The following is a 16443-nucleotide window of genomic DNA, read 5'->3' as shown; positions in this document are numbered from 1 at the left end:
ATGAAAGTCTCTGCTGCCATCATGGTGTTTTCTCACAGTTCAAGGATACTGCCCTCTTCCCCACTCTGGTCTGGCACATAGTCAGACATTCATTCATTCAGCATACATCAGTGCCCACATGCCAAGCAATGTACCTGATACTAGGTACACTGTGGTAAAATTGTGGTTTAAAAAAAAAGAATAATGGAACCAATCTCTGATTTCTAGAACTTACTGTCTGGTAGGGAGACAGACATTAAATGATCATATACACACACACATACACTCTTTTAATTACATTTGTAATAGGAAAGAAAAGTCTAGGGCTCCTTGAGAGGGTATAATTAATTAAATAAAACTTGGAACTGGTGAGGAAAGGACTCCATAAGAAAGTGACATTTAGGTTGAGATCTGGATGATGTGTAAAACATGGGTGTGAATTGTGTATATGAGTGTATATTTGGGGAGGGGGAAAGAAAGGAAAAGGCTTACAACATTCCAGGTAGAAAGAAGAGTACCTGTGGTGGTCCTGACTTAGGAAAGGGATTATCCCCTTAGGTTCCATAACAAAAGAAGGCAGGTATGACTGTAGTGAGGTAAGTAAATGGGATGGTGACAAGGCAGGCATGATGTAATGCAGGGACATATAGGACACATTAAGGAATCTGGCCTTCACTATAAAAACATTCAGGGGGCACTGAAAGCTTTTAGATGATGGAATAACATGATCAAATCCATAATTTATTTTATTTTAGAGACAGAGTCTTACTCTGTCACCCAGGCTAGAGTGCAGAGGCATGATCATAGTTCACTGCTGCCTAAAAATTCCTGGGCTCAAGTGATCCCACCTCAGCCTCCTGAGTAACTATTACAGGTGCACACCACCATGCCTGGTTAATGTTTTATTATTGTTATTTTAGGGATGGGGTCTTCCTACGTTGCCTGGGCTGGTCTTGAACTCCTGGACTCAAGTGATCTTCCTACCTCAGCCTCTTGAGTCATTGGGATTATGGATGTGAGCTACTGCATATTTATAATTTTTTTTATCATATTATGGGGGTACAAATACTGTTAGGGTTACATATATTGCCCCTGCCATACCTTCCCCTGCCCATATTTGTAATTTAAACTACTGGTATTATAATATTTGTCATGTGGAGAATGGATTAGAAGTAGGGAAACCAGTTGACATGTTAATTGTACATCTAATTTGCAATGGCATGGTTATAAGTAACAGGGATACTGTAGCTAAATGGAATTTATATCTTGAACGGTTGTTATTGTGGTTCAGGTAAAATGTGTCATGGCTTGGACTAGACAAATATTAGAATATTTGTAGTGGAGGTGAACAGAAAGGAGCAAATATGAAATCTCATTGAACATAAAATGGACTAAACTTTGTGGCTAATTTAGATGTAGTGATGTTGAAGGGAAGGCTCAGTCTCTCAAAAAAAATAAACCCAGGCTTTGGGGATAAGTAAATTTGTGAGAAGGAATGTAATTTATTAATATAGCAAATACAAAAGATGAACAGATTTGAGGTATGGGGTGGGGAAAGTTGATAAAAGTTTCTAAAACTAAACTACTGATAGATTTGAAATGCCTGTGAGATATGTAGATTGTAGGATATACAGATCTAGTGTTAAAAATTATAGCTTGGTAGAAAATATAAATGTGGCAGTTAGGGAATGATATATAATATATATGAGTTGAACAGATCACCTTTGCCTCCTGAGCAAGGTGTAGAGGGAAGAAGTGAGGACTCAGAAAAATCTGGCAGAGGAACAGAAACTAGACAAAGTGACAGAGGAAAACAGAGAAGTATGGAAACTTTGTGGTGTTGAAAATGTACACTGGAACTAAAATACAGGGCAACCATAGCATACAAATAAGAGCGGAAATCTAAGCATTTCAAAAAACATTCTAAGATATTTACATTGCTCAGGAAGAAACTAAACATGTCAAGTAATTGTGGATGCTGTTAGGCTAAGTATACATTTTAGAATATCTGATAACTAAAGAAAGAAATGTACTGCTTAAATGGTCAAATTAGAATAAAGGAAAGAATAAAAATTACTAAGCTTTCAACTCAGGAAGTTAGGAAAAAGGCAGAATAAGTTTAAAGTACAAGGAAGGAAAATAAAGGTAACAGCAGAAACTCATAAAGTAAATATTTGCTTCTCATTAGATGCAGAAAAAGCATTAATACATTTCAACACCTCTTATGATTTTGCTTAGTAATTTCATCAAAAGAAGAGAAACAATAGATTCTAGAAAGAGTTTCTGGGAATAAAAAATTCAACACTCAGTATACATCATACTTAGTGCATTAATTCTAAGATCTGAAGAAAGAAAGCAGCCTTGCTATCACCAATTCTAATTTGATGGTACTAATCAGAGTAGTGTTGAAAAATCAAAGAAATAAAAATAAGGATTCATCAGAAAGAAAAAAAATAAACTTTTTATTCACAGAGGTATGGACTGATAACACAAAAATGCAATGTAGTAGCATCAAGAAGAATTTCATAAGTTTTCTAGATTTAAAACTAATATAAATCACGGGATTTCTCTAGATCAGAAACAAAAAAACAAACAACTAAAAACCCAAATGAATCTTTTTGCCAAATAATAAATTATGAATTATAGATTTTTGTGTTCTGAGTTTTCTTAAAACACTATTTTCAGTATGTAAACTGAAAACTTGAGAATTTGACTTGTACAGTCCCAGAGAGAAAGAGAGACAGAGAGATATAGGGTGGATAGGCAAACTAATTTCCTTGCACACACTGGTCAGAAATCTTCATTTGGTAATAATTTGTTGAGGAATTTGCATATTCTAGTTCAGCTATAAAAGATTCTTTCCATCCTCTGGTTATCTCACACTCCCATCTAGTGGAAAGAAGCATATTATCCTGCTACAGTGTGTTCTTAATTTATGTTCTTTGGTTAAAAAAACAATGTAATTATTTATAAGACTATCACACATTGCTCTTGGATCAAGTTTAAAATTATATCTTTCTGAGGGGAGAAAAAAGTGGGATGGGAATTTAGTTGTTAATGTAGCTAAATAGATCCTTATATGACCGTGAACTACAGCATGCATCCAAATAATCAGCAAAGTGATGCCTAAAGTATCAAGGCTAGGAAATAGGCACTGAACTTCCTTTGGAACTGTTTATGATCCAGTTCCACACCAGTACAACATGTATACCACAACATAAGGAAGGTCATATTTTAGAAATTGAAAGACAAATAGTAAAATATCCAGTAAGTGAAATAAAGCCTGCTGGCTTCTAAAGCCCATAACTCTGGTGAGCTGTAGCATGGTTAAACATACTTATTGTGAAAGTGTTATATATAAAGAGTTATATTGGCCGGGCGCGGTGGCTCACGCCTGTAATCCTAGCACTCTGGGAGGCCGAGGTGGGTGGATTGCTCAAGGTCAGGAGTTCGAAACTACCCTGAGCAAGAGCGAGACCCCTTCTCTACTATAAATAGAAACAAATTAATTGGCCAACTAATATATATAGAAAAAAATTAGCCGGGCATGGTGGCGCATGCCTGTAGTCCCAGCTACTCGGGAGGCTGAGGCAGGAGGATTGCTTGAGCCCAGGAGTTTGAGGTTGCTGTGAGCTAGACTAATGCCACAGCACTCACTCTAGCCTGGGCAACAAAGCGAGACTCTGTCTCAAAAAAAAAAAAAAAAAGAGTTATATTAACTAACATAAGAGCTATCTCTGTACTTTTTTTATTATTTGTCTTGGCCATTTTTGGAAGGATTCACATTCTGAGGAAATCTCTGTTTTCCTATCCACCCCTTCAATCACCCAGCATACCTTTATTAAGCAAGTAAAATCAGGTTAAGACAACACACTAATAGCAGCAGTGGTGAGGAAAAAAGAAGTAGCTAAAAAGTCACACTATGCCCAATTATCAGTTTTCTGAGTACAGAAAAACGTATCATTGATTCATTATAATTTAAAAAATCATGACTATATTAAAAGCCTCATCTGCATCCTCACTCCAGTGTGGTGAACTGTGCTTAACAGAGGACTTGGTAAGAATGTGACTCAAGAAGGGTGGGATGGTTCTTTCAGCTAGAGGTGTCATCACAGAAACAGCTGGAATGACCACATCTCTTCCAGATCCCTTACCCTGGAGCTCTATTGCTACAATGAAAAGGGCCGGCTACAAACCACAAAGCACAGAACAAACTATAAAATCAGCACCAGGTGCCAAGAACTATCTATCATGGAATTCTGTGCTATTACCACCATCTAGTTTTAAAAAATTTAAAAATCTTTTTTCTTGGAGTTCTACAGTGTTTTATATTTGAATCTCCCATATTTAAATTATAAAAATTTACTTTTAAAAATACATTGAAAGAACTTTTGAAGTCATCTGGAAGCTACCCAATAAATTTATTAAAAGGAAAACCTTGTTAGGAATTGTGGAAGAAAAGGCTACCACCATTACCTTGGTATTCAAGAGGTGGCCTGAGAATGAGTGGATGTTTATCACACATTTCATTTCAGCCTAAAATAACCCAGATTCTATCCTTAAGAAAATGAAGGAGTTTTAAAATTTTACAAACCAAAAACAGGGCATGGGTGAACATAGTACCCACATGTGAGACCTATGTTTGTGAAGTGTAGGTATGATCTTTCCTCAGATGATTTACGAGTAACTTTTGATGATATATGTAGACAAACAGTTTATGCTTACTGGATTTATTTGTGCAACACCAATTTGAGAGCAGTTTTTTGTTAAGTATATAAATCAGTTCCCATATTTAATGCAGTTGTCAAATCTCTCAATTTTCTAAATTGTCTTATGGAGCAGTTCTTCCCAGATTCTCCATGGAATGTCAATAAAAATTATGTGGAGACAAAAGGAGGGAGAGGAGATTCAGAATCAAATTATTTTTAAAAGTCTTCTTTATGACAAAAAAAGATTCAAAGGTGAACTGGTAGACTGGGAAGCTCTAAGATGTGGGGAGAGGGGAGTTATTTACAATAATAAGTCATTTATACAAAAAAAGTTTAGCACCATTAACACATAGATATGCAAACATTAATATGCATGGCAAATTATAACTGTATACTCAAAACTTTACAACTTCAGAGTCCTTGAATTAAATCTGAGAGAGAGAGAGAGAGAGAGAGAGAGAGAGAGAGAGAGAACCAAACTGCCAAATGTAATGCTTCAAAAATATATAAATTTACAATTTCAATATGAAAGCAGTCAAGAAACTATTCCTCATTCCCCAAAAGAGAAATTGTTTTCTGTATCACTATTTGTGAAAATTATTATTTTTCCAAGGCAAATAGTAGAAACTGGAGTGATTTGACATGTTGCCAGAATTCACAATGATTTAAAGGCATGGCCATGACACTGCTACAAACCATAATTTAAAAGAGCTGGAAGCTGCCCTTTTATAACAGGGATATACATATATGGACTTAAGCATGGGCCTCTGTTATAAAATTCAACACAAATATTAATCCATTTATGGTGGGGAATTTTTAGTTTTCAGCCAGCTCTAAATCAATCAGAAATTCTGAAGAGATGTATGTTATTATTAAATTTTTTAAATAAAATGCAACTGTTTCATTCAAAGGATTTAACAAAGGTAAAGCAAAATAGTAATTCTATTACTTAATATGATAAATGATCTATGGTTGCAATATTAACTATATCTTCAATATGAAATAATTGGCTATACACTTCTTGAAACCTTGGGTTTGTGTCGTATATTTCATAATCACTTTTTATCTCTACTACTTGAAAGTATGCCCAGCAGATAGTAGCTCTTATTGGGTAGGTATCAGGCTTCCTCAACCTTTTATTTTCCTCTAGTCTTATAATCATTAGCATTTTGAAGAAGGAGAGAGCTCACAGTTAAAGCACACCATTGTCCATAAGGACACCTGTGTCATAACAATCACACTGCAGAGAAGACAATCAGGAGGTTTAGGAACAATCAGGTTCATAAAGTGCTGTGGTAAGAGCATTGTAAGATGGCACCATGATCTTTGTCTCCTGGTGTTACTCCCATGATTGTTATTTTATATGGGAAATGGGAGATTTTCCAGGTATGGCTAATCTAATCACACAAACCCTTAAAAAGCAATGTATTCTCTCTGGTTGGCAGCAGAAGAGGAAGTCAGAGAGATCTGAGGTGCAGGAAAGATTCTAAGCACTGCTGATGGTTTTGAAGATGGAAAGAGCTGTATATCAAGGAATTTGAGTGGCTTCTAGGAGTTGAGAGCAGCTTCCAGCTGACAGCCAGCAAGGAAACAGAGACCTTTTTCCTCCAACCACAGGAACTAAATTCTACCAACAAGAATGAGTTTGAAAGCAGATTCTTCTCCAGAGCTTACAGATAACAACCTAGCTTGGCCAATGTCTTGAGCTCAGCCTTTCCAGACCCTAAGCAGAGAATCCAGCTAAGCTAGCCCTCCTCCTCCAGACTTTTAACCTAAAGAATAGATGGATAAAGAATAGAATGGATGTTGAATTAATTAATAGGTATTGTTTTAACCTGGTAAATTTGTAGTAATTTGTTATGCAGCAATAAAAAACTTTTACAAGTGCTTACCAGTGTGTGACACATAGAAATCACTCATAAATTATATATTTTATGGACTCAAATAAGTCTTTTTAACTTTCTTGGGTTTTAGTTCTTTGATTTGTAAAATGAGCATTAACTAGCTAAGTTACAAGTCCCACTCTAAATTTCCTAAGTCTAAGAATTCATTTTTAACTTTCTGCAACTGTGGTGCCACACCTTGATCAGGCACCTTCCATTCACCTCTCCAGATCCATTCTCCATTCTTCAGTACTCTGTGCTATGCCCCAGGAGGCTGACCCCTAAGGATACCATCAGCAGGCTCCCTTGTCACCAGCACTGGGGCGGTGGCAGGCACCAGCAGGAGACCAGAATGATGGAGAAGAGTGAGGTCTAGGTATTTATTTCTGGCTTCCACAAGTGTGCAATGTGATAAGAGGGAAAATCATCCCTCACTTAAGTTAGGGGTATGTGGAAGCAGAGGAAGGAATTATGGACTGAATTTGTCCCCCAAAATTCATATGCTGAAGCTCTAACTCCTATTATGACTTCATTTGGGGCTTTTAGGACATAATTAAGGCTAAAAGAGGTCAAAAGGGGAGGGTCACAATCTAATAGAATTGGTGACCTTATAAAAAGAGGAAGAGAAATCTCTCCTCTTTCTCTTCACACACATGTACCAAGACAAGGCCATGTGAACATATGGTGAGACGGCTGCTGTCTGCAAGCTAAGAAGTGAGCCCTCTCTAGAACCCAACCATTTTGGAACCTGATATTGGACTTTCCAGCCTCTAGAAGTGTGAGAAAATAAATTTCTATTTAAGTTACCAAGTCTATGGTACTTTGTAATGGCAGCCTGAGTAGACTAATATAGGGGGCAAGGAAGATTTGTCAGAGGTAGTGCTTGAGCTGAGACTTTTTGCTTCCTAGTGCTAGGAAGTAGCATTTTTCCAGGCAGAAAATACATGCAATATGGCACATAAATTTGTCAGAGCAAAGCACATGTCAAGCAGAGGGTCCAAAGGGTAATTGGAAGGGAAGTGGGAAAGGCTGGAAAGCAAGCAGAGGCCAGGCGTTGAGGTTTAGTACCAAAGGCCAAAGACCTTGCCTAAAAGATTAAATCCCGTGGAAAAGCACCAAGGGTTCTCAAGTGAAGAGGAAGTATAAAATAATATACATTTTCAAAAGATGACCATTCTTGTGGTCGTTGGAAGGTCAGACTGGTAAAGAGGCAAAGAATAATTTAACTCTGATTTTTGAAATGTGCACCATGAAGCCCTCAGGGTTCTAAATCAAGGAGCACCGTGAAAATGAAGAAGGAAGCTAAGTGAGAAGGGTCCTGGGACCCCAAGTCCATGTCAAGCACAAAAGTTCTGTGGTCCTAGACTAGACCTGGAATCTCTGTTACATTCAGGACAACTTGTCTAGAATATTTTACTTCAAAGACTTCTGAAAAATGGCTGCATCTGTAGGTCATAGGCACCTACCCCAGGTCTTCCAGTTATGGTAAAAAAGGGAATTATTAAGAATTATAACTAAGAAAGAAATGTGTTTAGACTTATGCCAGGAAGATGACAAAACTACTAAGAAATACCATCTGGACAGACTGTTATCAACCCCAGCTAGATTAGAAGTGATATACAAAGTCTTAGACTTTTATGGCTTTTAGGTTCTCAGACTATGCACAGTTGATTAAATGGGTCTGTGTGATAAAACTCAAATAAAAAGGTGATTTTCATGCTATGGAGGTCTGTTCTTGTCTGACACATTTCTATCTGAAAATATCAGACTAAAGTGATCTGAAATAGAGAAACAATATAGATCAAAACTAAACTTCTGCTTCAGAAAAAAAGGTCCTATCTCTTAGGAAGGAGCTTTAAAAATCTCACTAGAAGTTTCTGGCAATTGCATTAGCTGAACTAAAAAGAATACAGATTGAGTATCCCTTATCCAAAATGCTTCGGATCAGAAGTGTTTCAGATTTTTTTTTAAATTTTGGAATATTTGCATAAACATAATGAGATATCTTTGGTCACAGGACCCAAATCTAAACAAAAACTCATTTATGTTTCATATACACCTTATACACACAACCTGAAGGTCATTTTATGCAGGATTTTAAATAATTTTGTGTGGGCAGCAAAGTTTTCACTGTATTTTGACTGTAACCCATCATCACATAGTCATATGTGTGGAATTTTCCATTTATGGAGTCATGTTGGTTCTCAAAAGGTTTCAGATTTTGGAGCATGTAGAATTTCAGATTTTTGAATTAGGAATGCTCAACCTGTTATCTTAAAACCAGAAGGCAAAAACTACATCCAGCAGAGGGCAGTGCAGCCTTCTGCAAAGTCAACTGGTAGCCATGACTGAAACTGGTAGGCACATTAAGAGGTAAAATATTCTAATCCATGAAAACTATTTTGTGTTCAGGGACTTTATGTTATTAGAACATGACAGACATATCGCCTAACTGCTATGTCGCCTGAAAAGGTAGCACAAAGAAGACCTATTTCAGTTTTATAAAAAACCACCTGGAAAATTTTAGCTCCCTAAAAATAAAGAACTGTATCATTATTTCTGGAAGGTTTCCTTTGCCTTCACTATTTTAAACAATTGCATTTTTTCTTAAAATGTGTTAAATAAGATAGCTTTTAAAAGAGTCTAACATCCCAAATTTTATTCACTTATATTCTCCTTTAATTTACACTGTACACAGCCCCAATGGTTGATGAAATTATTTAAAAGAGTTTCCTGTGGAAATCTGTAGCATAGAAGTGGTTCTCAAATGAGATTCTAACAAGGTAGCTGCCATCCTGAAATTGTATAATTGATTATTTATTTCTTCTAACAAAGATATGTTGATTCTAACTTTGAGCAGACTTTTGAACTACCATTATGAACTTGATAGCCACTGATTAAGAACATTTATGTTATTCATAAGCATAGGCTTCAAATACTGATTTTAGATTATATGATATACAATATTACTTTTAAAATAACACATAAATAAGGTATATATAAAATTCATATTTTTGATCCACTAACACTTGTCTGCCATATGGACTTAATTCAAACCAAGCCACTACAATAAATTATTTTTTCCTTTTAAAAAAATTCAAGTATTTCTAAGTTTTCCAGTAGTAAATTTACAGCTGAATATTTTTAAAGACATATATATTCAACCTCACTTCCTGACAACTAGGATGTGAATAGTCAATTCAGCATTCATATTTATTATTTACTGAAAATACAGATATGACATGTGAAGTTACCAATTTTTAAGAATAAAAATTACATTATTAAATATTCCTGGAAGATTACCACAAATTTGTTTACCACTCAGAAAGATATACTCAGTATTCTAGACTTAACAGGAAATCTAAAAGACAGCAAATAAATCAAACAACTCTAAATATAGTTACAATGGTCCAATTCATTCAATCAAACTTAATCATAGGAAGACAGAGAGCTTTGCTTTCTATTCATTTCTTTAAAAAGAAAATAATAGATCTACACCTTAGCAACCAGGCCAGAGGACTTAAAAGGTATCTCCACTGTCTGAGGAAGTATTGCCAAAAAGTGTAAATTACTAATGTAGTTATAGTTTTTAAAACAATACCTCCAGAAGTGCAGTTCGAATCCTTCACATTTTTCTTTGCATTTTAAACAGGGGGCTCCAAATCCTTGCTCATGACCTAAGCCCATCTGTTAAAGAGAAAACAATGTGAATCTATTATTAGATTTCTTAAAAAATCTAAAAAATTCAATAAATTATACTTTTAATTCCACTCTCTACTTGTGTTGATATAACTTTCAAACAAATCTTTTATGAGTATTACAATGTTTAGTCAATGATGATATCCAGGTTATGTATATGGCATCTCCAAGTACATACATAACATGCCTTTTATATTGTTAATGCTTTTTATCATGAAAAGAAAAACACCAGAATATAACCAGAATATAAGACTGCAAATGTTGCAAGTCACAAAAAGTCATGAATTCATGTCTCTGGCCACTACATGCCCTCAGTAAAATAGGCACAGGAGGCATGTAGAACAAGAGCTCAGAAATCAAGCATGGCCCTAAAGAACATTTGTAGCAAACAAGGAAATGTATGACAGACTTTAGGAATTTCAATTAAAATAACATTACTTTATATTATGATAAATTGAAAGCCCATGCTGTGGCTTGAATGTTTGTGTTCCACCAAAATTTATGTTGCAACTTACTTCCCAATGTAACAGCATTTAGAGTTTGGGCCTTTATGAAATGATTAGGTGATTAGGCCATGAGGGTTCCACTCTTATAGATGGGATTAGTGCCTTATAAAAAGGCTTGAGAAATTGAATTCGTCCCTTCCATCTCTTCTGCCCCCTGTGCCACGTGAAGATGCAGCAACAAGGCTCCATCTTGGAAGCACAAATGAAGCCCATACCAGACACTGAATCTTCTAGTGCCTTGATTTTGGACCTCTTAGCCTCTAGAGCTATGAGAAATCAATTTCTAGATTCATAAATTACCCCATCTTAAGGTATTTTGTTATAGCAGCAAGAGTGAACTCAGACAGCTAGGAACAGAGGTAAGTGATTTACTTGTATTATCTCATTAAAATCTTTAAAAACCTCATAAAATGTTTGTATAAAGTAGGCAATATTATTTTCCATTTCAGAAATGACTTAAGTGAAACTTAGAGAGAGGTTATAGCGATTGCTCAAGATCAAGGTATTAATAAATAGTAGAGAATAGATTTGAGTACAGGTCTTCTTAACTCCAAGGCCTGTGCTCTCATACCCAGTTTAGGGGTGGAGGGCTCTACTGTTGCCCTTGTTATGCTAAACCATCTTTTTTCTTTACCATATTAAATAATAATCCTTGGGAACTTACTGAGACAGATGGGGAAGGACACAAGATGGCAACGTAAGCTCTTTTAGCCAACTACTGATATTGCAGTAAAAAGATCCATTAGCTTTACATCAGCACAGTGGCAATCCACCAGTGACCAGATTATTCTGTATTTTAAATATCACATTAGTGATTGTGACAAATTAATTACTGGCTGTACCTGGAGTAGTAGTTCAAACTGGACAAATAATAGATCTTTTTCAATGGCCCTCTTTGTAACTTTACCAAGTTGTTTGTCACTATGCAATCAAAACCACATTGTAACTTGTTCTTTGAAAGACAAGCCTGATGTGGCCTGAAGTTGAAGTGAAGCCCTTTCTTTTTATTCTGAAGAAAATGACCATATCCTCTTACCCTAACTAAGCCCATATTCAAAACCTGGCTGGTCTGGTCCATCAGGCTGCTTAGGAGAACCCATATTATTTTCAAGTCAGACCACTTCAAGCATACTTATTAAAGCTATGGTCCCCAATCCCTGGGCAGTGGACTGGTACCAGTCCATCACCTGTTAGGGAATGGGCTACTGCATCCACCCACCCCCAATCAAAATTGTTTTCCATGAAACTTGCCAGGGGAAGGGGCACAGTAGGAGGTGAGTGGCAGTCCAAGGGAAGCTTCATCTATATTTACAAACATTTCCCCCACCCACTGCTCACTGGCATCACCACCTGAGCTCCATCTCCCCCACCCCACTAGTTGTTCATGGAAAAATTGTCTTCCATGAAATTGGTCCTTGGTGCTGAAAAGGTTGGGGACTGCAGCTCTAAAGGATAAAAACCTGTCCAGCATTCACTAAATTTCATCACCTTTGCCATATCTGTATTACTAATTTTCAAAAGAATTGAAATTCTCTAAATTGTATACTTAACATCAACATTAAACATTTTTTTAGGAATCAAATTGTTTCTTTGTCACTAACGATCACAGTACACATTATAGAAATAAAGTGAGTTAAACAAAAGACAGAGGCAAACTGATTATTTGAGTTTTCTGGTCTTTAGTAAGCAGCATTACAATATCCATACTAAATTGAAAAGCAAATCAAAATGGTGTATTCTTTTTCAAGCCTTTTCTAGTTTTCCATTATAGAAGAGTTAAACCTGAATCTGCCTGGTGTATGAATTTGCTTCATACTGTATTCCATGTTTCTCTTGCTAAATAAACTCTGCTCCCAAATGAAAATTGATATTACATTATTAAGGTTTAATCACACAGCTAAGCTTAAGCAAGAGGCTTTTAAACTCACAATAAGAAATGTATTTTGTCTCATGACAGAACTTGCATATATACATACAAAATTATGTGTGTATAAAATCCTGAGATTTGCTGGCTTAGATAATACCTACAACTAAGTATACTCCAGCTTCTCAGCTAAATGCTCACCTTAACAAATTCTTCCCTGCCTTCAAAGCTCAATTGCCTGGTATGAACAACACTGGGAATAATACAATACTGCAAACATACTGGAACACTACCATCTCGTTCTCTATTTCTGAATGCAACTTGAAAGTTCAGCTAATATAACTAGAGCTTAGTCAGCAGAGTTTTTACACTGAGGCCTCAGTGTGGCTCACTGATGACTTACAAAGTCAACCTTGCAAAAGGGTAAGTTATTTTTTTCCTACCCACTTTTTATCTTCCTAGGATAGTTATGAATATCAGTGTATCTCTTAGAATTATTAGAATTGGTGGTATTTCATGAATATCTGCTTTTTTTTTTTTTTGAGACAAAGTTCACTCTTTGCCCAGGATAGAGTGCTGTGCTATCATCCTACCTCATAGCAACCTCAAACTCTTGAGCTCAAGCAATCCTTCTGCCTCAGCCTCCTGAGTAGCTGGGACTACAGGCATGTGCCATCATGCCTGGCTAATTTTTTCTATATATTTTTAGTTGGCCAACTGATTTCTTTCTATTTATAGTGGAGACGGGGGTCTCGGTCTTGCTCAGGCTGGTTTTGAACTCCTGACCTTGAACGATCCTCCCGCCTTGGCCTCCCAGAGTGCTAGGATTACAGGTGTGAACCACCATGCCCGGCTGATTATCTGCTCTTTTAAAGTACCCCTCATATTCTTACTCTGGATAGGACTAGGCATCCCTCTAGGGTAAAAGATCAGGAAACTAAAACCCAGAGAGGAGAGATGACTTGCTCCTGGTTGCACAGCTAGACCTAAAACTCAGTGTCTGGCTCCTGCTCCACTGTTCTTCTGGGGCAGACCACCAGAGAGTGTCAAATGGGAGCTCTTCAGTCTTCCAAAGACAGTTACTGGTTCATTTCTGCCCACAAAGAAAAGGACTACAAATTCAGAAACTCTCTGGTACCACCTCTAAATGTAGATGACTTTCTGAAAGCTTTAAAAAGGGAGGACTTGAATCAGTCAGGGAGGCTGAGAAAGTTTTTTTGAACAAGGGGTGCTTGAATTACAATTGAAAGGATGAGCTCAGAGGAGAAGGAAGTACATTCAAGGCAGAGGGAACACCATGTGCAAAAGCCTGTGGCAGAAGAGGGCAATGGAAGAGCCAAGAACATCACAGAGCACTTGAAGGGTGATAAGGCCTGCCTCTAGCAGGAAAAGTGTTTTGTTTTCTGTTTCTTTTCATTTTCCCTAAGAAAGTAAGCCTCCTGAAGCATCCAATACCATGTCTTAGGCTACCAGGTTTAACAGAAGAGAGGACATCCCAGAGACCGGATGAGACTGGTTAAAGAGGAAGTGCTAGAGAGAAGCCACAGGGCAATTGTGGGGGTGGAGGGAGGGTGACAAGGGCACCTCTCAAGTTCTGCTAGCTGAACCTCAGAGGGGGACCCTCACAGAGACCAGGAGGCCAGGCTTTAGGAGAAGCAGTAATTTGGTTCTTTAGGCTGCCCTGGAAGGCTCAGAAAGCACTGTTCCATGGTTCTTCCACCCCAGGGCCCTGCCTGAATCTTAATCTCCTCATGGGCTCTTTCCAGCAAGGTTTGTAAGTATCTGGATAAAGTGACCCCTACCCCCACCTTTCCAAATACACGCACTTTCATCTTCCTCATATGCTCAGGCATAAGAAGTGAGGGAACTTTGAACATATCACAGACAGAGAGCAAGTAAATGAAGGAGTGGAATGAGGTCACACCAATATGACATACTCTCCTGCCATAATCCAACAGAAGCAGTCCTAATTAAAAACAAACACACAAACAAAACACAAAGAGAAAAAGACACCTATTCTTCAAAATCATTGTTAGCAGATAAAGCAATTAGTTCCAGACTGGCAATGAACTTATTTTCCTGAGGGAATTTCAATAAAATAAACTAAACTTATAGCTACAATTACATAGCTACAAAAATTAAACCTCATTGACACCAGCATTAAAGACTTCCAACCTATGCCACATTATTGTGTGAGAACTTTTCCCATATTTCTATTCTCTTTATCAACCTCTGTTAGGATAAAAAAAAAATACAATGCCACTCAAACAAAGAAGATATGTGATTCACACTCTAGCATTTTCCTTGTCTAGGGCATCTGCCTAGTCTGGACTGAATTATAATACAGAATGCAGTTGTTAAATCCAACTTATATTTTAAAATTGTATGATAACAGACACACCTCTACTGGTGTGAGGCAAATTTCTTCTGCTCTGTTTCCACCCCAACTGAGGTATCTAATCATCTGCTATTCTCCCTTTCACAAGTCAAACACTAACCTAATGAAGGAAAACATACCGATTCTACTCTGAGGTAAAATGAGTTTCTGAGTCAGAACTGCCCCAAGCAGTATCTCAAGGCCTATTTCCAGACCTTTTGGGGCAGTGTAACAGGAGCTGCATTCCCCAACTCTTCTAGGATACTTCTGCTTTCCTCAAGAGCCAAGGCTGTTACTCTTGGACATCCAAATTCTATAGGTTAGTCTCTGCATGGTGTCTGAACTGGAGAATTTTTGGCGAAGCATCAGAACAGGGAAGGTGTTATTTAATGATATCCAGAGTGTATGCAGGGGCATGTGGGAGGGGGTGGTAGAGAGGAAGTGGAGCCCAGAAAACCAACTCCACAGTTAAAACAAACCAGCTGTATAGAAAGTGAAATCCAGATCCTTGTACTAATATAAATACCAAGATACATGTGCTTATACGTAATACTTATGACAGTGAACTTATACCAGATGTTAAGGAATACCTGGGTTCCCCAACTCACATCACATTTTTGTAACATGATAAAAAATTACATGGTTATAGATACTAGAGAACCAAAAAAACAGAGAAATGTGAAAATGTAGAATGATAACTGGAGGAAAGACAGAAAAACTAGAATCTGGTCCCAGAGTGTCACTAGTGAGTTCAGTGATTCTAGAATTCATTTTTCTTCTCTGAGCTTCCTCTAGATAATGAAGGAATTGAGCTAGATTGATACCAAGATACCTTTTAATTCTAAAATCATGATGGCAAATCATGTGTCAGATTAACTTTATCTCAGTTTAGTTGTTATTCTGAACATAGTCATCTCAAAGTTTAATAAATAAATAGAAAATAATTGTTTAAGAAAGCTAATACATTAGTGGCTCTTAAAAGTCTGAATCGTTTGTAATTCAGTTTGAAGGAATAGTTTATAAAGTATGCATAGGAAACAAAAGATTTAAGTTGTAAGGCATAAAACTCAGTTCCATTGCATATAATTATTTCAACAGCAAATGTAATATGGTATCCCCTGCAGAGTCAACACTTATTGCCTAAAAACACATGTTTTTCATAAGCGTACAAGTCCCAAAGCTGTCTACTTCATATAATTTTAGTAACATGTTCTGGCCAGCATCAATACAGGGGCATGACAGATTAATTTTTCTTCTTCAGTGTCCAAGTAAACAGGTCTTGGGGATTGACTATATTCGGAGAAATTATAGTCAGGCTTTGGGAATACCTATCAAGGTTCTCTGAAAAAAGTAAAAATGACTACATAATATTTATGTTGAAACACTAGTCATAGACAAATAGGACTGTTTAAATATCTTTAACTAC

The 16443-nt window shown here is 36.9% G+C and overlaps 1 protein-coding gene across 1 annotated transcript in view; it reads right to left on the bottom strand.

Moving 5' to 3' along the window:
- TES (testin LIM domain protein) overlaps positions 1-16443 on the bottom strand; it is a 44213-nt gene that overhangs the window by 10350 nt on the left and 17420 nt on the right. Inside the window, exon 2 of the mRNA XM_012761107.3 lies at positions 10173-10258. Coding sequence (XP_012616561.1) covers positions 10173-10258 — 86 coding nt within the window. The remainder of the gene's footprint in view (positions 1-10172; positions 10259-16443) is intronic.

Source organism: Microcebus murinus, chromosome 9 (genome assembly GCF_040939455.1).
Source record: "Microcebus murinus isolate Inina chromosome 9, M.murinus_Inina_mat1.0, whole genome shotgun sequence".
In the NCBI taxonomy this organism is placed as follows: domain Eukaryota; kingdom Metazoa; phylum Chordata; class Mammalia; order Primates; family Cheirogaleidae; genus Microcebus; species Microcebus murinus.
Note: the sequence above shows the minus strand (reverse complement) of the source record. Positions and strands in the feature narration are given on the sequence as shown.